Source organism: Pituophis catenifer, unplaced genomic scaffold, assembly GCF_029215685.1.
Source record: "Pituophis catenifer annectens isolate HBS135680 unplaced genomic scaffold, rPitCat1.0.hap2 SCAF_7, whole genome shotgun sequence".
In the NCBI taxonomy this organism is placed as follows: domain Eukaryota; kingdom Metazoa; phylum Chordata; class Lepidosauria; order Squamata; family Colubridae; genus Pituophis; species Pituophis catenifer.
The window spans coordinates 69,357,311-69,383,530 of record NW_027256887.1 but is presented as its reverse complement, the minus strand read 5'-3'; the positions used below and the strand labels follow the sequence as shown (position 1 = coordinate 69,383,530).

The window sequence follows — 26,220 nt, the reverse complement described above, 5'->3', positions numbered from 1 at the left end:
CCCAGGTCTGGAGGTGGCTGATGAGGAACAGCTGGGTCCAGTGCCTGACGTGCGGATGCATGGAAGGCAGAGGAGAGGAGAGCAGTGGAAATCAATGGGCCGATCCTTGGGAAGAAAGAGCCACTGCTGCTAGCAAAGCCCCACCCTAGCTCTGGGGATAAAAAGCAGGGGGCGGAGATGAATAGGTGTGGTAGACAATTGTCTGTCAGCCACTTGTTATCCTGCTGTGTGTGTGTGAGAGAGAGACTTTTTGCCAAGGCTGCTGGCACTCCTAATAAAGGGAATGTTTAGTTAAATACAGAGGGCTTGTCATGTTCAGGAGTCAGGTCAGAACAACTGGTCATAAGTCACTTTTTTCAATGTACCTTCAAGCAGTCACTAAACAAATGCTGTAGGTTGAGGACTACATGTATACAATTTATGTGAGGATAATTGAAGCTTCCCTAATTTTTGTCACTCAAACAGCATGTGAAGAAATTGCATTACTACTGTTAAATGTCAGTGGGCTCTTAGTAAATGCTAGTAAAATAGGTGTAGATCTCCCATGGACTTCCGGGTATTACACGGCAGCCTCATCTAACATGGCGAATAGGAGGAAAGCTGAAAATAGTACTTTAACAACATCCGGAGCACCATAGGATTGCAGTGGGATAATGCAACACATTCAAGAAGGGTCCTATTTAAAACACAGTGACATGCATGAAATACCCTTCCATGCGGTTAAACCAAAATTAAGCCTCTAGGCAGTTGAGTTGTATTCCATGTTCAGTTGAGCCTGTGGGAATTCTTAGGATGCTATGTAAGACAAGGCCCTCATACCAACCATCCCTGTTGTCTCCAACCTAAAAATCTATTGCAGACTCTCAGTAGCTAAAGTTGTCTAGGTAGGATTAAATGTTCTAATGCAAGGACAAAGTCATGTGTGCGAGCACTGCAGTCCCAAAAGCCAGTTGTTCAATGATCCGTTGATGAAACCAATGATTAATAGAAGTTTAGTTTTGTAAATTAGGGTTTAGCAGCTTTTTTTTTCTTGTTGGGGCAATATCTTGGAGAATGCATTATCAGTAGAGTTTCTTCAATTTCACAGTTAAAAGAGGTGGGGATAATTATTCTCTAAAATCCCTTCTCCTATTCTCCTTTCCAACAACATTTCCTCTCTCCCCCAAACTATGGACTGTATGGGAAGAACATAAGTCAGACTGGGAGGTGGGGGGGCCTCTGCACTGGCTTCCTTCACAGCAGATTGGAAATTAGACTGAAGTGGCGTGAAATCAGACCGGAGGCTACATGAAAAAATGCTGGCCCTCAACCCTGCTGCCAATCCTAGTTTTGCTTGGAGACAAAAGTATTTTTAGTTGTTCCTGCGACCAATTTTTCAAGATTTGGGGGCAATATGGATTGTCAGCATTTTGGGAATAATCTTTTTTTGTATGAAATATTTGCACAATATTGTGCATTAACATTGGCCTCGTAATAATAATAGCTGTTTGTTATAGAAAAGAAGGGGAAAACTTTCTAGTAATTTGCTTTTTTTAAAAAAAAAAACCCTCCTGACATAATGCACCATAATGTAATAGGCTACTATATGCAAGTAGAACCCAATTGTGTACGTATTTATAATAAGAACAGTGTGATGTTGTGAGTTTTTTAAACTGTCATAATGCAGAATTTATATTATTATACAGTTATTCACTTTACTTTATTGATTAGCCCTTGGGCCATATCAAAGTGCAGAGTTCCAGACATAAATTATTACTAAAATCTTTTGAGTATATTACTATAGAATAAAACAGAATCATCATTGTTCCTTTTCTTTCAGAATGTTATAAATATCTTTCTTTTAACCTTTTCAGATATACCAGTAAAAGAAAGTGCACCTCCTCCAGGTTAGTAAAATATTTGTCTGTCTGTCTGTCTGTCTGTCTGTCTGTCTCTCTCTCTCTCTCTCTCTCTATCTATCTATCAATCATCTATCTATCAATCATCTATCTATCTATCTATCTATCTATCTATCTATCATCTATCTATCTATCTATCTATCATCTATCTACTGTAAGTTTGTTAAAATAGCAGAATATTGTAAAGGTCTCATTAGGAACATAAAGAAGTGATTAGAACTTTAAACTTGTTCTACCACACATTAATATTTTTTGTGTGTTGTTGAGTTTCTGAGAATCTGAGTTTCTGTTGACTGCAAGGACAGATCCATACTGTTTTTCAGCAGCATCTTCTGAGATGTAAATCTATATCTACATGGATTTGCTGATAGTCCTCCATTCAAATAGTAACCTATATGGGCCTTGCTTAGTTTTTTCAAGATCAATCAGGGATACCAAACAATTGCTGTGGTATTCTTGTGGAAATTATGGAGGTTTATTTATAAAATAAGCCATCATAGTTCTATTTGAATACATGAAGCAAATCCAGTCTTTCACGTTTTTCTTCATCTCTATTGATTACTCTGATGATCGTATTCTAAATAGAGGTTTTTCTTGTAACTATTGTTAGCAGATGCCGTTGCATTATTTCATCTCCTGCACAAGTAGCCATGTTTTAAGTGCAGACTGATGGAATCTGTAATTCAACATATGTAAATAGATGCCATTCCAGTCCTTAGAAGACTGCATGCTAACATTTTTATTTTTATTTTTTTTAAAAAAAACAATACATGTAAAGATCCAGTTTTATGCTATGTAATTCAAGTTATTTGTAATATTGCTATGGAGTATCCCAATAGTTCAGTTTACATATTTAAAATGTTAATACAATGTTAACACTAGTAGCTGAAACATACACAATATTTATGATCAGGGTTTTTCTTTTAAAAATGTGCTTCTATTTCCTATATAGTAGAAGCTAACGCTCAGGAACAGGGGAAACCCCCAGAAAAAGGTGAGTACAAGTATTCTTCAAAAGCTAGACGAGATTGTACAGTTCAGGTAGATTATGTTTCTGTTCTTTCTTGTTCCATCCTGTCCCCTACTGGATTTGAATTTCATGTCTTTTAAAAATATAATTAACTATATACCTTCCTGGATTATTTTTGTGCATGTCTCAGAGTCAAAGTTTACTCACTGTCTTTTCTCCCTTTTCCTTTATTAGTTGATTTGGTCCATTGTGTGCACTTTTTTAAAGAAAGAATTCATTCCACTTTTCTGGGTAAAGTAAACTGTAGACATTTATGATTAAACATCTTAATACTGGATTATTATGCTATACATTATATCTACTCTGGAAAAGCTTCAGTGACATGAAATATCACCAGTTGTCTAGAATAAAATCATTAAAAGATGTAATTCCAGCATTATTCAACATTTAGGTACACACACACACACACACACACACACACACACATAGCAATTGTTTGTACAAATATGCAATATATAATATATGTATAAATGTTTCTCATATATTTTATTCCCTAATGTGCATTTATTAACATCCTTTTTTTCAGAAAATATAGCAGCTACAATATGCCTATAACTTGGAATACTAACATTAATTTACTAATATTCTCTAAATTCCATCAGGTATCCAGCTATCTAATGACCCCTCTGTTATTTCATTTTAGCTTATTCTAGCCTGGTTCTACTTTGTCAGCACATGGAGAGAGTGATTGCAGTTTCTATGAAATCTGTCTACAATATCTCTCTTGCTTTCTAAAATACTTTTACCATTTTTAAAGTTGGAGCAACCATAGCAGATATGGAAAGGAAGCAGAGAAAAAAAAATCCATCCCAGTTTTCAACTGCCTTACATTTTATAAATGCTAAACAAGTTGTCCTTTTCTTTCTTTCATACTATATTCTTTTAATAGACATTGCAGTAAAGGTATATACACAGACCATCAGGAGAAATACTGGAATCACGGGGTGTATTTCTACATTTGTTACCCTGTTTCCCCGAAAATAAGACATCCCCTGATAATAAGCCCAATCAGGCTTTTGAGTGCATGCACTAAAATAAGCCTCTCCCCCGAAAATAAGCCCTCCCAGAAAATATTTAACCACATGTGCAGCCAGTCCCCGCCATTTCCTCTGGTTAGGGTTAGGAAGACAGAATTGGAAATCAGGTAAGAAGGCAAGAGGAGCCCCATCTTGCTCCAAGTGCCCCAAAATAATAAGACCTACCCGAAAATAAGGCCAAGCACTTATTTCGGGGTTCAAAAAAAGATAGACAGGCCAAATATATTTTTTAAAGACTAATGTTTGCGCCACAGTAATAGTTTGGATTCAGATTTTCCAGTTTCTCAGATCTCTCAACAAAATAGTAACGAATTCTACAAAATATTGTAGCCATCAAGCATCCTTGATTGACTGGATTTCAATTGTATCAACATTTCTCTCTCTCTCTTTTTCCTATTATTTCTAATAAATATCAATACTCCAAAACCTGACAATTAGATTTCTCAATTTTCAGCTCTGTATTGAAAGTGATGAAGATTTCCGACATATCATCTGTCTTCTTCTTGCTTTCTTTTTTCATGCTTTTGATTGACAGGCAGTTGGTTAACATCAGTACCACTGGGAAGGCTATTTTCTGGGCCTGTTCCTCAGCTAAGGTGTGCTTCAGGCTTCCTTCCTTTGTTATGAGAAGCAACAGCTGAAAACTGGAAAGAACAACTTTGAAACATTGGGAGGAACAAATACTTCATTTATTTCTGCCTGAGAGCAGGCACTTAAAGGGGTTCAGTGCGCTATGCATGAGACATCAAAATGGGAGCTCTGACTATGTGATTGAAGCCCTGCCTCTTTTAAATGTATGTCTCAGTGCAACACAATTTTAAAAAAGAGGAGGACTTCAATCACATATTTGTGGGTGCCATATTTACTTTTTTTAAACATACATACACAGATATTCCCAAATGGATATAGTCCAATCTCTTAAAAACCTCCAGTATTGGAGCACCCACAATTTCTGGAGGCAAGTCATTTCACTGATTAATTGTTCTAACAGTCAGGAAATTTCTCCTTAGTTCTAGATTGCTTCCCCCCTTGATTAGTTTCCATCCTTTGCTTCTTGTCCTGCCTTCAGATGCTTTAGAAAATAGGCTGACTTTCTTCTTCTTTGTGGCATCCCTTAGATATTGAATCAATGCTATCATGTCACTCCTAGTCTGTTTCTTAATAGTGTAATCATGATGTTTCTTAGTATCACTGTAGAGGTAATTATTATTGGATGAAGTCATCATTATTGTTTTAATTGATTTCAGTTTTAGGGCCCATTAATTTATGATGAGTATTCTTAATGCTTAATTCTTCCTTTGAAAGGAACGGAACACTGAATTAATGTTCTGTCAAAATGCAATCTTCTACTTGGAAGAAAAGCCTTTTAAACTTAGTAGGCATGCATACATCGTATAAGGCTGGGTTCACACAATATACTGGACCCTGTACAGTATAGGTTAGCCAAGTACAATATCTGAGTCCATGTAACACACTATGTCCAAAAACATAAACCCATATTGTGGGTAAACATGATGGCCTTTTTGCCATAATGTGCTAAGACAATTACTACATTTCTACAACAGGCTGTATATGTTATCCTTCCCGCCCCCCACCACTTTCCATTCATTCAAACTGTGATCTTCCCAACCCCTTTTAGTTTAGTGTAACATGTTATGCAAACCCAACCCTGTGTTCTAATTTTGACAGAAATAATAGGCATGCCATTTATATTATTTTTACATAGGTATCTTAATGTGAATGAAGAAAAATAATTGTTTGATTTCAGCACTTTTTGCTCTTTCTTTCATTTTTGATTATATTATTTTTACCTCTTTTAAAAAAAAAAAAAACAAAAGATCATAGTGATGAATGTATCTGTGGTACACGTTTTACTTGCAGACGGAAACGTCACTGAAACAACATCTTCTTCAGGTCAGATCTATGGTTGACCTTGATTTTCATTGTAACTTTTTTGCATTCCATCTCCCCACTCCATTTCCCCACTCAAGTTTTTGTATTTTGTGTCTAACAAACACAGCCATGTCGAAACCCATGTCGAAAACATTCAAACCCATGTTTTAATAATGGATTTCACTTCATCTATCCCATTTTTGTTTTTGCGTGAAGCATTAAAGTTGACCATTGCTCGATCCCATAAAGCTTTCTCCACAAGTTTACCTTTGTCATTACCAGCTCCCCAGCTATCATAGTTTTCCCTTCCTTCTATTACAGGTTTCTTGTTTTCCTCCATTTTTACTAAACTACATTGTTGCTTTTTCTTGTCACAATTCTCTATTTTACCTGTTATGTATTTTTTTTTTTTTTTACAGATGAAGAGGATTCTTCAGCAACAGGTTAGAAAGACTATTGCATTTAATGTTATATAATAGCAATAGCACTTAGATTTATATGCCACCTTTGCTTTACAGCCCTCTCTAAGCAGTTTACAGAGTCAGCATATTGCCCCCAACAATCTGGGTCCTCAGAAGGATGGAAGGCTGAGTCAACCTTGAGCTATTCAGAATCAAATTCCTGGCAGTGAGCAGTGAGTTAGCCTGCAGTACTGCATTCTAACCACTGTGGCACCACGATATTAGGATAAAACATGGAGACCTGTTAAGATTCAATTCTTCTGTTCCCAACCAGAGATAATTCCATCCTAAAGAAACCAGATACCTTTGTAAATTCATTTATTTTTGAACAATCCCCCAGTTGATTTCACTAGAACTCCCCAATAAGAGACTTTGAAAGACTACATTTTTAAAATCTGCTATCTTTGATGAAGAAATGTATTTCAAAACACCTTAAGGAAGATTTTTTTAAAGTAGCCTAACAATTATTTATTTGTTATATTTATAGATAATTTCTTTATCACAATAAAACTCAAGAATAAGCAACGTATGATGACTGGATTGATTAATGAGAATATAAATGGTTCTGATGGATCAGATGAAAAATCAGATTATTGTAGCCATAAACATCCAGGATAGAAGCAAGAAATGGGGCAAATGATCACCCAGGTGTCATGGTATCATCACACATAATGCAAGTTGTATGCTTGTGTCAAATATCGAGGCATGAATAATTGCACTATTGGTGCGATGATGTAATGAATGCTATGTCATCAATTTAACGTCATGAGGTAGACAACTATGCCGACCAAAATGCAAGCAGGGGACAATCTCTGAAATTACTAGGAGAGGAAATCCTGAACCTTTTATGCCCCTGGAATGAGAAAAAACATTCATCCATTTTGAAGAGACCATACTTTAAATTTAAGAAGAAAACAAAACAGATTATGTCGTTTTCTGTCTTCGGTCCTTCTGCTCTGTAGAGATTAGGAATATTTGGGAATATTGTCTGAAGCTCTATAATAAACATCCAAAGCGTTTTGGAGTGAGTGGCCATAATAAACTTATAAAGCTAAAGGTTCCCCTCGCACATATATGCTAGTCATTCCTGATTCTAGAGGGCGGTGCTCATCTCCGTTTCAAAGCTGAAGAGCCAGTGCTGTATGAAGTCGTCTCTGTGGTCATGTAGCCAGCATAACTAAATGCCAAAGGTGCACAGAATGCTGTTACCATCCCATCAAAGGTGGTTCCTATTTTTCTACTTGCATTTTTATGTGCTTTCGAACTGCTAGGTTGGCAGTTACGAACAGTTACGCGGCTCTAGGGATTCAAACCGCTGAACTGCCGACCTTTCGATCGACAAGCTCAGCATCTTAGCCACTGAGCCACCGCATCCCTGATACTTATAGTAAACTTATATAAATTTATAAATTATAAATAAACTTATAGTAAATAATAATACTGCCACCAATAGAAATCTTTTCTATAGGTAGGATTGCTCAACCCATTATCATACCAGGTGCTGCTCAAAGACCCCATCTGCTCAGCTTCAACAAAATGATGTACCTCTGTCCTCTTAAAACAATTCATTACAACCTATAATTTTCCTCCTCTCTTTTAAAATACAAAGGGTCTACAATTCTACATGGTCAATTAAGCAATCAAGATAATAACTTTTGAATGTTGATATCATACAGTTTATGCTTACTTTTCAGATGGTACAAATAAACCTGGAGAGAGAAAGGACTCAGGTGAGATATGCTAAATCTGAAAAGAAGACGACAAAACTCAAAACATTCCAATTTTCATTACTTATTAACAATTTTTTTTGTAGCTTCCTTTTTCAGTTGCAAAGCGATTTATGCTCATTATAACTTTTTATTCTTGTTTTTTTTTTTCAGATCTAGATAAAAAGCCTGCTTCAAAGATTCCTGAAGTCCTAATTTGCAAGCCCAGCTTCTTATGATTGTGGGCTCTTCACCTTGTTCCAGGAGTGAAGTTAGAAGCCTCCAATCATATGAAGCTTTAAAGTACATTAGTGCAGGGGTCTCCAACCTTGGCAACTTTACGACTTGTGGACTTCAACTCTCAGAATTCCTCAGCCAGCGCATACTGGCTGAGGAATTCTGGGAGTTGAAGTCCACAAGTCTTAAAGTTGCCAAGGTTGGAGACCCCTGCATTAGTGCAGTTTAGCTGTGATATAGGAAATGGATTTATAAAAACTTTCTATAGCACTATATTCTACATTAGATTCCAGTAGCATACATCTGTCTAGACTCTGATCCAGAGAGTCATATATTGTACATACCAAACATATGTCTACGCATGCAAGGAATTACATTAAATTTGTCTTCTACTGAAAGGATGGAAGACATCTTTCCCCAGCAGGATAATTCTTGTAGCCATTAATATGGAGGATTTTATTACACACACAAAAAAAAACTTATTTTTTTTTTCTCAGGCAAGGTCAAGGATTAGAAATTGAAAGACTTATTTACTGTTGCCCAATAGCTCGCTAATAGGGATCTGGCCATCATTCAGCACTAGGTTCTCCACTTCTTTTATCTCAATAGATAGAATTTTGCTTAACTGCCTGCTTTGAACCCTAGCATGGGTGTTCCCAAGACTCCACTTTCATTCCACAGTTGGGTGCATCTTAGAACTGATTTGGGATCACCATGCTATGTGTCTTAAAACTTGAAACACAAGGAAGTATTCTGTGTTCATTACTGAAACAATAAAGTCATTCAAATTGTAAAGACTACTGTAAAAACTGCAACTGACAGTTATAGCTCAGATCACTAGTACAAAACTCAACTCCATTCATAAGTGTGTGCTCTGTATGACACTTTTCTTATTTCAGTAACCTTATCTTACCTTGAAAGACAGTTATGGGGGGGGGGCATGCCTATTTTTAAGAAGTAATATTAATGCTAAAAAAAAAACCAGAATCCAGGTAAGCATTGCTTAATTAATAGGTTCATTCTGATAATGGCTATTTTCCCTTGTTTTCTATAGTAGTATCGTCTGCAGGAGAAGAAGGAGAAAAACAAGATTCACAGAAATCTATTTTATTTGTTGAAAAGCCAAAAGGTGGCTCAATTAGTGTAGGTAAGTGTAAAAAGAACATTTACACCTGCAACCCTGTTCATATCTATCTGGCAAAAAAGAACTTACTTTTCTGTAAGCATGTATAAGATTAGATTGCATATGTATGCATGATACGGTTCACTTGTGCATATGTATGCATGATAAAGTTCACTGTGATTATGAAGTAGCATTGCTCAGGCACCTGTAGTCGCTGAATGTGGATATAATGCACTGATACAATCATATACTTAACATTCAGTCAGAATCTCTTTTCCATAAATTTACGTTATTCTTCCATGTCCTACACCCAGAATGATAAGGATAAGGATAAGGATAATTTTATTTCTATACCGCCCGTCTCCCGAAGGACTCGGGCCGGTGTACAGCCAGGTAAAAACACAATACAAATATCACAATTTAAATTTAAAAAATTATTAAAAGTATTACATTTAAGGCCAATTAACTAAAAACCCAAAAATTTAAGAATTCCAAATTTAAAACTCAATTTTAAAGTCGGAAGAGCAGGGTTTTAAGAGCACAGAGGAAAACTCGGAGGTCAGAGATCTTGCGTATGTCTGGGGGCAGTTCATTCCAAAGGGCAGGGGCTCCCACAGAGAAGGTTCTCCCCCTGGGTGTCACCAGCTGACATAATTTGGCCGACGGCACCCTGAGGAGTCCCTCTCTGTGGGAGCGAACTGGACGGTGGGAGGCTATCGGTGGCAGAAGGCGGTCTCGTAGGTACCCGGGTCCTGAGCCATGGAGCGCTTTAAAGGTGGTAACCAACACCTTGAAGCGCACTCGGAAGACCACTGGGAGCCAGTGCAGCTCGCGCAGGAAAGGTGTTACATGGGCGCAACGGGTTGCACCCATATAATGAGAAGAACATGTCTTGACCTTCCTCAGGGTGACAACCTTTCCAGCATTGTAAGAGGACTATCATGTTTCCTCTCAGTCATATTTTCTCAAGGCTAAATTTACCACCACTTTAAATCTCTTTTCATAGGATTTATCTTTTAATCCCTTGATCATTTTCATTGTCCTTCTCTGAACCTATACCAATTTTCTCTCAATCCTTATTAAACTCTGGTGTCCAGAATTTGCTGATGATATAACCTCAAATTGCATTCTCATCTCTCTGCTAGTCCATGTTCAATTTGCAATCTCCTATTTCTCTAAGCCATTTTACACCAGTACAGTTATCTCATCCTATACAGTTAACTGTACACTAGTACAGTTATCCCATCCATCCTATATTAGTGCATGTGGTTTTTTTTCTTTAAGGGAAGAACTTTACATTGGTCCCTACTCAAGTTCATGTTACTTGCTGATCATTTTCATTAGCCAATTGTTTTTCTGACATCTGAACTATCTACCTGTACTTTTCCTGTGATGCCTTTTCTTCTTTCCATATCCTTTCATTTTTAGTACGCTATATTTGTAGCCAAGTGGGCTGTTAATGTTATAGAGGCATAGCAATGATGTAGTTTGCTTAATTGTGGCATTCAGTGTTGTTCTGGGGGCCTCTTCTACTACCTCTGAAGCAGGAGAAAGCAATATAAGTGAAATCCTAAAGAAAACCCCTAAACAACTTGTGAAGTGTTGCAGCAGCTTCACTTAGCTCTTTAAAAGAAGGTGAATCTGTTACTTTTAGGCATCTTCAAAAGTCCCCCTCCATCATCCCAGTTATTGGAAGTAAACACAAGGTTGAAATTATACATGTGAATATTTCCCTGTTCCCTAGTAATGATCTGATCCTTAGATAGGGGCTGTGATGACCCAGGGCAGAGATAACACAAACAGCTGGCAGTTCAAATAGCCCCTTTGTTGCTCCAAATCTCCCCAAACGCTCCCATGTTACTGGCAAGTCTTCAAGCAGAGTGAGAACAAACCCCCACACAAACTCAAACAGCCTCTGGCTGCTATTAGTCCAGCCCAGCGCTGGCTACACCCAGGCTGCACGGCAATAAATCCCAAACATATTTGGCAAAAACAAGAGCCAAGCAAGGAGTTCAGGGAGCAGAAGATCCAGATAATTAGTCCAGAACGGCAACAAGGAATGCAAGGACACTCGGCAAATTCAAATGTTGGCACACCACACTCCAGGAACTCAGAGTTAGTTCCCAACAAATGCCCCTCCCTATGGCGTCTCCTTATGTCTCATTCCCCAGGTGTTCCTGGTGAAGCTGGGTGTGGCACTCTCTTCGCATGTGGCCTTCTCTGCCTGCACTGATCTTGCCTTCTCTGCACTCTTCTAGCCCTTGCATCAGGAAGGGGTCGTTCTTGCTCCTCGTCTGAGCTCTGTATCTCCTCCCTGCCTGCCCGGCAGGCCTTGCTAATTCCAAACAGCCTTGCTTGGACTGACTCTGCCCTTCCCCAGTTTCCTCCAAGGCCAACGGAGATGCCTCCTCACTCTCTGTCAGTTCTTGTTCCAGCTCATCTTCCACCACAGATTCAGACTCCGACTAGGAGGGCATGACAGGGGCTGGATATCATTTCTCTCCCCACCCGCCCCTGCTGTTTCTCATGAAACAAACCAGCCATAGTTTAATAACATGCTCTGGTTGTCTTCTGTTAATTAACTCTTTATATAAAAAAATAATGAAATAAATAAGTTGGTATTTGAGTCTCGTTTTTAATTATTAAAAAGTGTTTATTTTACAAAGTAAAAACAATAATGAAAAAAAGAAAGTAAAGCAAAAAGAAAAGAGATATTAACTGTCCAATTAGTGACTCCACAACAAGGAAACACTCTCGGGAGAACTGAATTCCCAAAAGTAAAACTTTATTGGATACACCATTTTCGTACTGAAGAAACGAAACCAGCTCTGGTTTTCTGTGGAAATACCTGTGGAAATACTTTCTCCTTCTCCCTAACCCTGGATGATCACATTGTCCAATTATGAGATGTTCTTTTGTTATGGGAACAATCCATCTCTTTCTCAGGCATCTGCAGAGTGAACTTGATGGTTTCCATGCTCTCACAATCTCTGCATACATTCTCTATATTCCATTTCCAGTCCCCACCCCCACCCCAGTTCATTGGCAAGTTGAAAAGCATTACGATTTGAAAGAAGCAAAGTGATTCAATCTTGACAAGAGATGAATAAATAAGGAAAGAAAAAAAAAGACAGGGAAGAAAGAAAAAAAGGAAAATGAGATATAAAGACGTGGATTCTGGTTTTCTTTATAACAAATGCATTTATATTTTATTCTCCCTATATATTTATAGAGGAGCTCCTTTCATTCCATATTCTGCCCTTTCTAATCATCAATCTCATAAAGAACAAGTTTATTTTTTTCCAGCTATGGCAAACAGTCCATAAGATGTTTCAGTCACTGACAAATGTTATTGTCTAAGAGTTTTATTGTTAAGGGAATTTGTTATTCCCTAATTAAACAAGTCTAATTTTTCCTTTTCTGCAAATTTTTAAAGAATCATTTTTCCATTGTCTGCTTTTCAGTCTTTCCAGCTTTAGAATTTGGTATTTAAATCTCATTTACATGTGTCAGATATTCCCTATTGGTTAATTCTATTTTGATTTATGTTGATTGGCTTGCTTTTTTTTCAGGGCAAAATATCACATTCACAGCCAAAGTAGAAGCTCAGGATCTTCTTCGGAAACCCACTGTTAAGTGGTTTAAAGGAAAATGGATGGACTTGGCAAGCAAAGTTGGAAAGCATCTTCAGTTAAAAGAAACATTCGAGCGACTAACCAAGGTATATATAGAGAGATGAACTTTTTCAAAGTATATCTTTCAAAATATATTCACTTTTTTTAAAATATCCTCAAGTTTTGGACCAAATTGTCATTTTTAATTCTTCTAATCTGCAAATGTTAGCACAAACATACCCCTAAAGAAAACAATTTAATGGTGGTAGGTAGGAGCATTTGTCTAAAATCACATGCTTGGAAAAATAGAAAGATGATATGGGATTTATTGATCAAAGTGATTCTTGTGATTATACAGTTATGGATTGTTTTAGACCAGGGGTGTCAAACTCAAGGCCCGGGGGCCAGATCCAGCCAGTAGGGTGCTTAGATCTGGCCAACGGGGCTGCCCTGGAAACAGTGAAGAATTGGCCTGTATGGCTGCGTGCAGCCCTCCTGAGCTCCATTTTCACTGGCAGAGGGTTGCAAGAAGCCATCAGAGCCAAAAATGGAGCTCAGGAGCCCATTTTTGCTGGCAGAGGACTTGGACCACCACAGGCATCCCCCCGACACGAGTGATGTCATGCTGGCCACGCCTACCCTGGCCATATTGCCCCCCCCCAGGTCAAACACAACCCTGATGTGGCCCTCAATGAAATCGAGTTTGATAATCCTGTCAATCCATAAGACATAGGTCTCAGACAAATTGTGAGCTCATAAAATTGCTGGGAAATGGGGAATTGCTGTGATCAAAAGGAGAAGCTATAACAGACCTGGAGTCAGAATAATTGCAATCCAGTTTGGAAGACCCAAAATTTTTGTCATCTTCTGAATGGTGAGAAGGTCAAGATGTGGTTTTGGAATTCAATTATTAACAGATTAATAATTGTTAATAATTGGAGACTGCTCCAAACTCAATTGCAGAAAATACAACTTCAGCAACAGGGTGGTCAATGCCTGGAATGCTCTACCCGGCTCCGTTGTTATATCCTCTAACCCCCACAGCTTCAACCTTAAACTGTTTACCATGGACCTCATCAGTGGTGAAATGTAAAATTTGTTACTACCGGTTCTGTGGGCGTGGCTTGGTGGGGGGGTGTAATGTGACTGGGTGGGCGTGGCCACCTTTTTTTTTTTTACTTTTAAAACCATTTTTTCTACAACCTCTTCGACTGAGCAATCTGACAATCAGGCAACTCAGCTGGGATCGTCAGAGGCTTTTAAAAGCATTTTTTTCTACAACTTCTTTGGCCGAAGAGGTTGCAGAAAAAAATGCTTTTAAAAGCCTCTGACGATCCCAGCTGAGCCGCACAATCATCAGAGGCTTTTTAAAAAACTTTTAAAAGCATTTTTTTGGCCGAAGGAAAAATGCTTTTAAAAGTAAAATACCCCCTCTGATAATTGCATGGCTGAGCTGGGCATTGGGGGGGGGGGGCGCAGGGATTTTTGTTACCGGTTCTCCGAACCACCCACCACCACAGCTACCGGAATGGGTGATCCGGTCTGAACCAGGAGCATTTCACCCCCAGACCTCACCCCATTCCTAAGAGGTCCGTAAAGGGAGCGTGCATAAGCGCACCAGCGTGCCTACCGTCCCTGTCCTACTGTCCCCATTTATTTGTATTCATTTCCCTCATTCATGTCCATGTTCATATTCATACCTGCTATCTTATACATGTTTGACAAGCTAATAAATAAATAAATAAATAAATAAATAAATAAATAAATAAATAAATAAATAAATAAATATTAGTATGGCAAAATAACAGACTAAGAAATGTGAAAAAGAAGCAAAAAATCAGTCCATTTCATTATGTCAAAATACCAGAAGGTCATAAGTAGGTGTGTTTAATTTCCAATTATTCTTGCAATTTTATCTGAATAATTGCATTATACCTTTGGGTTTCAGATGTATACATTCGAGATGCAAATAATCAAAGCTAAGGAAAATTATGCAGGAAATTATAGATGTGAAGTAACATATAAGGATAAAGTTGATAGCTGTTCTTTTGATCTGGAAGTCCACGGTAAGAATCTTTAAATATATATATATATTTTAAAATGGTGAATATGTGTTATATATTAAGATAAAAACTTCTTTTCCCAAAACTAACCCTGAATTTATTTCTCTACGCCATGTTAGATTTCAGCTCCTATAATTCCACAGACAAAATAGATGAACTCTGTAGGCAAGTGGGAATATAATAGAAGATGAAATCTATCCCAGTCTTGGAAAGGCTACTTTATATTTACTTAATATAAGTAATGCTTAATCCAGGCTAATCATTTTCTTCCATATTTGAAAATTATCCTTCTGTATTTTTAGCACTATTCAGAGATAATGAGCAGGAGTGTTCCATCCTGAACAACTTTTTAGAGCTGGAATTGAACTCTACTTTAAAAGGGTTTTTTTATTTGGCACTATGAAGTGGGGATGAGGAAACTAAACTCAGAAAGACAAAAAGGAAGAAGAAGAAGAGATCAAAAGACTAATAGGAGATAAAGCATCAAGAATGAGACAGAATGTCATTTGTTAGACCCAGTGAGGGAGTTTTGCACCTCTGTCCCCATTTCAAAGAAATGTCAGTTATATCTGGAAATAAAAATGGTATCAATATATTGTGACAATTTGACATTTAGCTCATAAACTAGGCTTTGGGTCCTAGGATATCGAAGATTTCTGACAAAGAATTTTCAGTATATAAGACCCATGAATTTGATCATGGATCTAACTGAAACATCCAAGAAACTCATAAGGAGGAACTTCTGAAAGTCTACAAGACAGACTTGGACAGAATCCATTGCTCTCCTCTACTACTACTGTTGCATCCCAACAACTGGTACTGAGTAGCCAACTGCTCCTGAATGTGAAAGTTTCATGTAACATTTTGGCTAATATCCATGGAAAGACCTATCAATCTCCATCATCTTTTAAAACACTTTAATTCACAGTTGGCGGGAGAAAGGATTCAGAATATCTTTGAGCTGGTGAGCTCATGCTATATCCTTGAAGCAATTATTTATGAAGCTTGCTGAAGTATTCAGTTTATATTTGGACAAAGTGCATGGTAGATACCAGGGCTGACTGCTCAAGACTATAAATTTATCCTTTGGGAATGTCAAAAACACCTTTCATCTCGACTTGAGCAAAAGCTTTTCCCATTAGTAGATCATAACGAAACCCCAAAAGAAAGGACATTAAGTCTTAAACTCTGTTGAAACCAAACTTTTCCTCTCTTTGTAGACACGACATTACGTGGCATTAGGTATTCGAACCACCGAACTGCCAACCTTTCTGATCGACAAGCTCAGCGTCTTAGCCACTGAGCCACCATGTCCCCTTATGAGAGAGAATAATTGACCCCAAATCACCTAGATAGCTTCTATGCCTACCGAAGACTACAACCTGTGTCTCTCTACTCTTAGTCTCACACTTTAATCAGTGGATCACACTGATACTCATTCTTATTTATCCTCTCTTTCTCTGACTTGCTCTCTCTTCCCCCCTTCTATACATACTTTCCTTGATTATTATATTTGATTATGGTATATTGCAAATTCAGGCTTGCAAAATTGCTTTCATTTTATGAAGATCTCTTATTATTTTTAATATTTATCATTTTAGGTTAAAGCGTTCTGAATAATGAATTACGCTGCAAAGAAGTTTATAATACTGCTGAAAGTTGGATTCTTTTGTCATTTGCCAATAGGGTTCTGTTCACCTGTGTATACGTGATTACTTGAGCTGTACATAAAATTGAACGTATCATATTCTAAATCAAATAAATGTCATATATCACACAGTCACTCTCTGCCCAGGTTTAACCCTTGAGAAACTTCAAAAGTTAAAACTTTATTTTTTATTTTTATTTTTTAGAAACAGAATCTACGCCATCAATAGATATCCGGTCTGCATTCAAAAGAAGGTAAATTTAAGTGATTTTGGAAACTTCTTCAGTAATAGGTATCGGAAATATCGCACAAGTTATACTATCTTTGAACACCCTTTTCAGGAAGTAGGTTCTGTTGGAAGAAATGTCCTTCTGGGTTCAATTCCAAGTGGGGAGAAAGACACTGGAAACATGCAAAAATACAAGCAACATGGTTATAGTCATAAGTGGGAGGACATAGGTAATAGGAAGGATGAGAAGAAGAATAGTAATACAGTCTTAGTAAATAGTTTGACAGTGTTGTGAGAATTAATTGTTTAGCAGGGTGATGGCATTTGGGAAAAAGCTGTCCTTGTGTCTAGTTGTTCTGGTGTGCAGTGTCCTATAGCATCATTTTGAGGGTAGAAGTTGAAACAATTTATGTCCAGGATGTGAGGGGTCTGTAGATATTTTCTCAGCCCCCTTTTTGACTTGTGCAGTATGCAGATCCTCAATGGAAGGCAGGTTGGTAGCAATTGTTTTTTCTGCAGTTCTAATTATCCGTTGAAGACTGTGTCTGTCTGTTTGGTTGCAGAGCCAAACCAGACAGTTATAGAGGTGCAGATGACAGACTCAATAATTCCTCTGTAAAACTGAATCAGCAGCTTTTTGGGCAGTTTGAGCTTTCTGGGCTGGCGCAGAAAGAACATTCTTTGTTGTGTTCTTTTGATGACGTTTTTGATGTTACGTGTCCATTTTAAGTCTTGAGATGTGATAGAACCTAGAAATTTGAAGGTCTCTACTGTTGATACTGTGTTATCTAGTATTGTAAAAGGTGGTAGTATAGGAGGATTTCTCCTAAAATCTACCACAATTTCTACGGTTTTGAATATATTTAGTTCAAGATTGTTCTGGTTACACCACAAGGCTAGTTGTTCAACCTCCCATCTGTATGCAGATTTGTCGTTGTCTCGAATGAGAGCAATCACTGTTGTATCATCTGCAAACTTCAGTGCTTTAACAGAGGGATCTTTTAAGATGCAGTCATTGGTGTATAGAAAGAAGAGAACTGGAGAGAGCCCTGTGGGGGGGGGGGGAGTCCTGTGCTAATTGTACAGGTATCTGATGTAATTTTGTCTAGCTTCACTGTTGCTTCCTGTCTGTTAGGAAGCTTATGATCCATTTACAGGTGTGGTCAGGTACAGCTAGCTGACTTTGAGGTTTGATGTTGGAAGTGATGTAATGGAAGAGAAATAAACAGATATCAGAATAAATGCAGGTTGCATGTGTACATTAGTGCAAAGGAATAGAAAGTTTTAGCTGTGTGATTGATTGATTGATTGATTGATTATATGCCATCAATTCAGTGTTGACTTTTAGCAACCACATAAATACATTTTCTCCTTGACAATCTGTCGCTAACCTGGTCCTTTAGATCTTCCAATGATGTTCTCATTGCTGCTGTTATTGAGCCCATCTATTTTATCATTGGTTTTCCTCTTCCTTTTCCTTTCACTTTCCCAGCATCAGAGCCTTCTCCAGAGAGCTAAGTCTTCATGTAAAGTAGAACAACCTGGTCATTTGTGCCTTAAATGATCTATTTGTTTGTTTGTTTTTGGATTGTCCATGGTATTCTCAGGAGTTTTCTTCAACACCAGATCTCAAAGTGTCAACCCTTTTTCTATGCTGCTTCTTCAAAGTCCAACTTCACTTCCACAGAAGGTCAATGGGAATACCACTGCCTGCATTATTCTGATTTTTGTAGACATAGACCTATCCTGGCATCTGAATGCCTTTTCCATGGCCTTCATGGTTGTTCTGCCAAGTACCAGCCTGTGTTTATTTCTTGACTGCTTATTCTTTTACTGTTGATGTTTGATCCTAAAAGCCAAAGCTATCTCCCGCTTCAATATCTTCTCTGTCAGTTCTAAGTATGGCTGTTGTACCTGTTGTCATTAGTTTGGTCTTCTTTAAATTTAATTATTATGTTTTCATTTTTATTGCTAGAGCTTGCCAATCCTTTGCCTTTTCAGCTACCTGAGTAGTGTCATTAGTAAAATGCAGATTATTGATGTTTCTTCTTCCAGTTTTAAGACCACATTCAACTTTTTCCAATCCAGCTTCCTTAATATATATTCAGTGTATAGGTTGTATAAATATATTTAAGGGAGGAGAGCCTAAGGCCTTTTCTCCTCCTGTAGCAATGCAATAGGAAGAGATAATTCCCTATTCACACACACCCCCACCCCCCCCCCACCCCCACACACAAACCCTAGCTCTCTCTCCTCTCCGCTTTTTTAAAATTATACACTGGTTTATACACTGGTTTATATACCAGTCATTGCATAAGCAGGCAAGCTTGGTTTCAAGCTGTTGAATTCAGTGCCAAAGCAATCCTTAGAGAAGTAAAACACATTAAACCCTATTTATAAATATTTCAGTGATAGTGTTAATGCTCAATATGTTCTAAACATGCATTTGTCTATTTTTAACTATCTTTCCCTATGGCTTCCCATCTTTACAATCATGCAACATGTTATGCACGTGGAGTAGGATCTCAGGTTCTCAGATTCTCCTTGCTAACTAGTCTAAAAAAGAAACTTAACTTACTTCATATGGTTTTGCATTGTTTTGTACAGCACAAATAACAATGCAAGTATTTGATTTACACTGAAAGCTGAGTTCAGCATAAGCCCTTTATTTTATTTATTGATGCATTTTTAGGTACGCACACTGGAAGCTGTTAAAACAAAGCCCTGTGTGCTAACTCACCTTAAAAACACGTTTGTGTTACACAAACACATAACACAAATTGGGGCAAATTTATGGTTCTATTTACAAGAATTTGCCTGAACAGGTATAACCTGGAGCAATGCAAATCTTTGTGTTCACGTTTCACAAGTGCCTGTTACAGAAATTGTAAATCCTGTGAAAAAGAATACAAGTTTGTGTTGACATAATAGTTTTTCCTTGCGTGTCTGCATATATATTGCATTGGTAGGGCAGCTAGGATATATGCAATATGTGTTGTTTGACTTTCTGCATATTAAATGAAGACTTGATCTTTTTTTGTTTGTTTGTTTGTTTTTGTTTGTTTGTTTATTAATAACAGTGGTGAAGGACAAGACGATGCAGGAGAACTTGACTTTAGTGGTCTCCTGAAACGTAGGTGAGAACCAAGCAATGGAGCAATGTTTATTCAAAATGGTTAAGTTCGTGCATAGAAAATGTCAGGTGTAGAGTTAATAAATTCAGAAAAATGTTATAGCTTTTTTCTTATTTTACAAAAGCTGAGTTCTCAAAAGAACAACGCATGCTTAAATTTAAGTCAGCACATTGACAAGAAATGAGTTAAATCCTAGGATATCATGCTATTTCTTACAGTTGATACCATATTATGCTTTCATAGTAACATTGAAGTATCTCAGATAAATTAAAGTATAACATTGGATGAAGGGTTTTTTTGTGTTTTGTCTTGCATGCTTTTTTACCCCTCTATATGGGGATGAGAAATTCAAACAAATGATCCTGGTATGGAATTTTTATTTTTAAAGAAAATTAAACTGAACTTGAGAATTCATTTTCTAAACATTCAGGCTATAGATGAAACCTTTTCTTATCCTGCTTTCTGCTAGAACGCTACAAAATGATTTACTGTATTCTAACTGTACCTGCTTTCATGGTGTGACTGTAAACATAAGCATCTCTCTGGAATTTGAGAAGGTATTATAAAACAAGACACATGGAAACATTTTTTTAAAAAAAAATTAGAATAATCCAAGAAGCTGTCAGCCCTACTTAAAATCCTGAGATATGATCAACGATATGAACAAGTGTTCAGGCACTTGTTTGTATTTTTATAGTTCTATACGGTTTTGGTTTTCCACACCCTATTCTCCTCAGCAGGCTACAAGAATAATAATAGTTAAGGTTCAAGACTGAGATCCTGTTTCAAATTTACCCATCTGTGTTGTGAAGGAGGCACATATAGATTCCCACAACATTTATTTTATTAATAAAGGAGAATACTTGTGACATTAAGATCAGACCAAAAATCAAGTAAACAGCCCAAACAAAGAACCTCCAATAATTTTTACTAAATTGACAAGGCAAACCATTAGAAAATAAACTGAGAACAAACTCCACTCCTTACTAGCATTGATGATGTTACCTAATTTGGGTAATGAAAGTCTGCAAGAAAACAACCAAGCTTAGAGGCAACAAGGCATCCTTCATTTCTTTTATTTTCTTCCTAATGGGATTAGTAATAGAAAGAGCACTTAAATGTTTATACTGCTTCATAGTGCTTTATAGCACTCTTTAAGTGGTTTACAAAGTCAGCATATTGCCCCCAACGATCTTGATCCTCATTTTACTGCCCTCAGAAGGATGGAAGGCTGAGTCAACCTTGAGCCAGTCAAGATCGAAGGAATCAAACTCCTAGCAATGAGCAGTTAGCCTACAATACTACATTCTAACCACTGCGCCACCACAGTTCTTATTGTATTGGAGATTACTCGGAGAAGGATGGTGGATAAATCAAATTCTTTTATTTTGTCCTTTACATTCATGTTCACTGGCTGGATAAGTCCCTGAAGTTTTCTTGACAAGATTTCAGGATTTGCTTGCCATTGCCTCCTTCCTAGGGCTGAGAGAAAGTGACAAGCCCAAGGTCACCCAGCCAGCTTTGCACCTAAAACAAAACTAGAATTAACAGCCTGCTGGTTTCTATTCTAGTGCCTTAACTTTACAGGTAGTCCTTGAATTATGACCACAACTGAGCCCAACATTTCTGTTGCTAAATGAGACAATTGTTAAGTGAGTTTTCCTCCATTTTACGATCTTCCTTGCCACAGTTGTCAAGTGAATCACTGAAGTTGTTAAGTTAGTAACACAGTTGTTAAGTGAGTCTGGCTTCCCCATTGACTTTCCTTGTCAAAAAGTCGCAAAAGGTGATCACATGACCCTAGGATCAGTGGTGGGTTCCTCCCGGTTCCGCCCAGTTCTGCCGAGCTGGTAGCGGCGACAATATGACATCACCGAACCGGTTCTGCCCCCGCCACCCCACCCCCCTGCATTATTCTTACCTTTTATTTGGCCCCACCCCCAATTTATTGCTGCCTCCTGAGTCCCAGCTGATCGGCTAGAAGGAAAAAAACTGTTTAAACTCTTGCTGCAGGGCTTCAAAGGGCCGCCTTACAGCTGATCAGTGTTAAAAGGCAGTGTGGTGGTAGACTGGTGCCTCCAAAAATAGATGGGTAGACCAGTGCCTCCAAAAACAAATGAGTAGACCGGTGCCTGCAAAAATGAATGAGTAGACCGGTGCCTGCAAAAATGAATGAGTAGACTGGTGCCTGCAAAAATAGATGGGTAGACCAGTGCCTCCAAAAACAAATGAGTAGACCGGTGCCACCAAAAATAAATGGGTAGACCAGTACCTGCAAAAATAAATGGGTAGACCAGTGCCTCCAAAAACAAATGAGTAGACTGGTGCCTGCAAAAATAAATGGGTAGACCAGTGCCTCCAAAAACAAATAAGTAGACCGGGACAGCTCTGCAACCAGTTAAAAGCTTGGTAGACCAGTACCTCTGCTAAATCCTAAAGAATTGTAACATGACCATCAAGCCACACCCACAAAATAAGCCACGCCCACAGAACCAGTAGTAAAAATTTTTAGAACCCACTTCTGCCTAGGATACTGCAACCATCGTAAATATGAGCCAGTTGCCAAATGTCTGAATTTTGATCACATAACCATGGGGATGCTGCAACGGTCGTAAGTGTGAAAAAGGGTCATAAGTCATTTTTTTCAGTGCTGTTATAACTTCAAACAGTCTCTAAACAAACTGTTGTTAATCGACAAGTTCCTGTATACCTAAACTGATTCCAACACTGCCTGCTAAATAAAATTAAATAAAAACACACATGTGGAATAGGCAGTGTATGATTCCAAATCACAGCAGATACTGTTCTCCAATAAATTATTTAAAAAGTTAAACCAACCTTTTTTTCATTTATTCCTGCCAGGTCTTCATTCTTTCTTTCTCTTCCCATATGTATATTTCATATGCTTGGCTTTACTTTTGTGGCTTCCTACTAAGATGCAACTTAATGCACGGAAAACCCTTTCATTAGAGTTTGTGCTAGTGTGAAATGATTACTTTGGATAATATTAATTTTGTTGCATATGAATATAAATGTCTCTGTACTGTATAGAAATGTATTGTTATGTTGATAGAGTAATCATGCTTTGAAGTGAATCTGGAGACTTCACTTAAATATTAAAAATGAAACTTCGGTCACCAAGGGTAGGATACTGACAATCAAGAAGAGCATTGAAATAGGCATTTACTTCCTGTCTAAGCATAACTGAATTTTGCTTAATTAACCTAATTATTCTTTTAAACAGATCTCTAGCAAATGATGCAGTTATTCTCGCTTCCTAAAATTTTTTTTGTTAAACATGGTCTGGTTTTTTTATTGATTTATCAGTCAATAGCCTACTTGCAACCTTCTTTTCAATTTATAACTTCAGTGTTTTATGCCAACTATACTCGTAATTTTTTTAACTTATTTTACTGGGCTTTTAAACTGCTATTTTTAGAGGTTTAAAAATTGTGAATGTTCACTCAATGCATTCTACATATTTTAAGCCAGTAGTGGTGGAATATCACTGTCAAATTAAAATTTAGAATTCAGTGCTGCTGATTTCAATAGAACAGAAGCCAAGTTACAGGTAGATCTCAACTTATAACCAAAATTGGGACCAGAATTGCCATTGTTAAGCAAGTCAGTTGTTAACTGAATTGCATCTGATTTTACAACCTTTTTTGCCATCATAATTGAGTGATTTGTTAAGCAAATCACTCAATTGTTAACCAATCACATGGTTTCCCCTATTGACTTTGCCTAAAGAAAGTCAGTTGAGAAAGTGATCACATGACTCCATGTGCTGCTGCTGTTTTCCTAACACCTGAATTTTGAACATGTGATCATGGGGATGCTGTAATAATTGTAAGTGCAAAACCTGGTCATAAGTCACTTTTTTCAGTGCCATTATAACTTCAAACTTATGCTAAACATAAGTTGAGGACTATCTATTTATGGATTGATGTAGGGGAAGGAGTGGCAGAAACTGGGAGTAGAATCCCTGCATAGCCACAAGAGAACTAAATCCAACCTCCATTGAATTCAGTTGTTCCATATCTAACTCTTAGCAGGTGCTAACCATTAATTGAGAACATTCCTGTGCATAGGCATGAGTAACAACCAATCAGTTTAACTCAGGGGTGTCAAACCTGCTGCATCACAGCGTCATCACATGATGTATTGTAACCTTTTCCCCCTTCGCTAAACCGGATGTGGGCGTGGCCAGCACATGACACATCCGGCCTGCGGGCTGCGAGTTTGACAGCCCTGGCTTAACTGGACCTTACATGTGGACCTGATCTTTTGCACCTGTCATGATGTCAGATTACATTATACAGTAGTCTGTGTCAACAATCAATAACCTGATCATTAGACAAATGCATAAATGCCTTTGTGAAATCTCAACCTTTGCCTTGCATCAGATAGTGGCCAAATTCTAGATTAAGCTATCAGTGGTGATGTAATCAACTAAATTTCAAAGGCAGCTGGATATGTATCTAAGTATTTATATCACTCCCTGGAGGAAAAAAAAAGATATTAGATGCTAAGTAAGTGCAGAAATTTAGTTGTAATGTATGTAATAGTTAATGACATTTGAGGTTTTTTTAATCTAAATGACTAAAATAGTTTTACACATATTTTAATGACTTCTGTTTTGTTTTGTTTTTAAATCAGACTATGCCTAATAAAGTATTTTCTGGGAAGAGAGAAAAAAACTGAATTACTCGCTAGAGATTTGTCTAAAACAAATGACAGATCCATTCTGTTATATACCCAACCAATCTTTTCATCTATGAAATAAAACTGTGGCCTCACCAAGATGTTTTTTGTTAAACTAACGAACAAATCCTGATAGAAGCACCATCTTTAATTACAGTAAATGAAGAGGCTGAAAAACACTTTCTTAACATGGTTTGAAAATCAGGATGCATCTTATTATTTACAAAAATAAAGGTGCACATCCTGTTGATGAAGGCGGGTGGCTGGCTGGTAGCTTCCATAGCTAGAAAGCACCACCAAAGTACTGGAATGAAAAAATGTCTCTTGAATGTATGCAAGTTCTACATCATGCTTATATTTTGATATGACCTTTGGGAAGGTACTGCAGTGTTCCATCAAGTAGCCAAACTCAGCAAATTCTAATTGTAATAAACAAATAAGCAGTAAATAAACTCACTATCATAAATGTTAATACCATAATTTAATTGATATTTGATATTGATATTTCTTAGCTGCTTCCAGTTTTCAAAAAAGGTGATCGTGTAGAATTGCAACAGATGTTGACTCACTATGTTGTTATATTAAAAGAACAAGGATTTTTCTGCAGCGTGGTATGATAATACCAGCTACAGTCATTGTTACCATCTTTAAAATACAAAATGATCTCTTGAAGTAATTTTAAAAAAGAATCTTTTCTAGTAACTTTTATTTGGAGAAATGTTTCTTCCAACACAATGTAATTCATTGCAGTTTTTTTTAATTAGTGTATAAGATCAGCATAAGATGTATGAATAAGTTTTCCTGTTATCGTTATTTTTTCTATGTGCAAGGATTGTACCTGAGAACAGTTTCTTTAAGAAACAGTTTTCTTCAATTATGTCAGGATCACACCACACTAAAAATTAAGAAGAGTATAACATCCATCTTTTGTTAACCTGGTGTTATCCAGTTGTGTTGGACTTTGATCTCCATGACGATTGGGAATTATGGAAAAACTTCTGGAAAAATAGCAAATTTGACTGACCACTTTCTTTTTACCCTAAGTTAATTTCAGTAAAATTCCGTGGTAAAAGTAATCTTGAAATATAGAAACATTGAACTTCAGTATTACACTTGTGATGATATTCAAAAACTATGGCTAGTAGACAGAATTCTTCAGAACGTGTCTGCCTTCCATGGTGACTGATTTCACCAGTCCATCCTTGCAAAAATCTTAATATGGCAGGGGATAGCAATCTAATCATGATAGTGATGTCGTTAGAATGAAGGGCATCATTAACTAACATCCTTTTTGCCGGTCAGTAAATGACATCTCATTAAATTTCAGACTAAAATATTAATTGATGTTTTCCATACTTAATTCCTGATCCAACTAATCCATTTGTTGTTCATCCCAGACCCTTTGACATTTCCTATTTCTAGTATACCTCACAGTTTTGAGAC

General features: G+C 37.3%; 1 protein-coding gene across 7 annotated transcripts in view; it reads left to right on the top strand.

The window, feature by feature from the left end:
- The window catches only part of MYBPC1 (myosin binding protein C1), a 104,320-nt gene that overhangs the window by 26,337 nt on the left and 51,763 nt on the right, over positions 1–26,220 (top strand). For 3 of the 7 annotated variants that reach the window (XM_070947632.1, XM_070947635.1, XM_070947636.1), the window contains exons 2-11: positions 1,854–1,886; positions 2,851–2,892; positions 5,847–5,879; positions 6,278–6,301; positions 8,014–8,049; positions 9,317–9,409; positions 12,958–13,106; positions 14,948–15,065; positions 16,916–16,964; positions 20,020–20,076. In XM_070947632.1, the coding sequence (XP_070803733.1) occupies positions 1,854–1,886; positions 2,851–2,892; positions 5,847–5,879; positions 6,278–6,301; positions 8,014–8,049; positions 9,317–9,409; positions 12,958–13,106; positions 14,948–15,065; positions 16,916–16,964; positions 20,020–20,076 (634 nt within the window). The remainder of the gene's footprint in view (positions 1–1,853; positions 1,887–2,850; positions 2,893–5,846; positions 5,880–6,277; positions 6,302–8,013; positions 8,050–9,316; positions 9,410–12,957; positions 13,107–14,947; positions 15,066–16,915; positions 16,965–20,019; positions 20,077–26,220) is intronic. The other 4 variants (XM_070947633.1, XM_070947634.1, XM_070947638.1 and 1 more) reach the window with 4 other exon arrangements.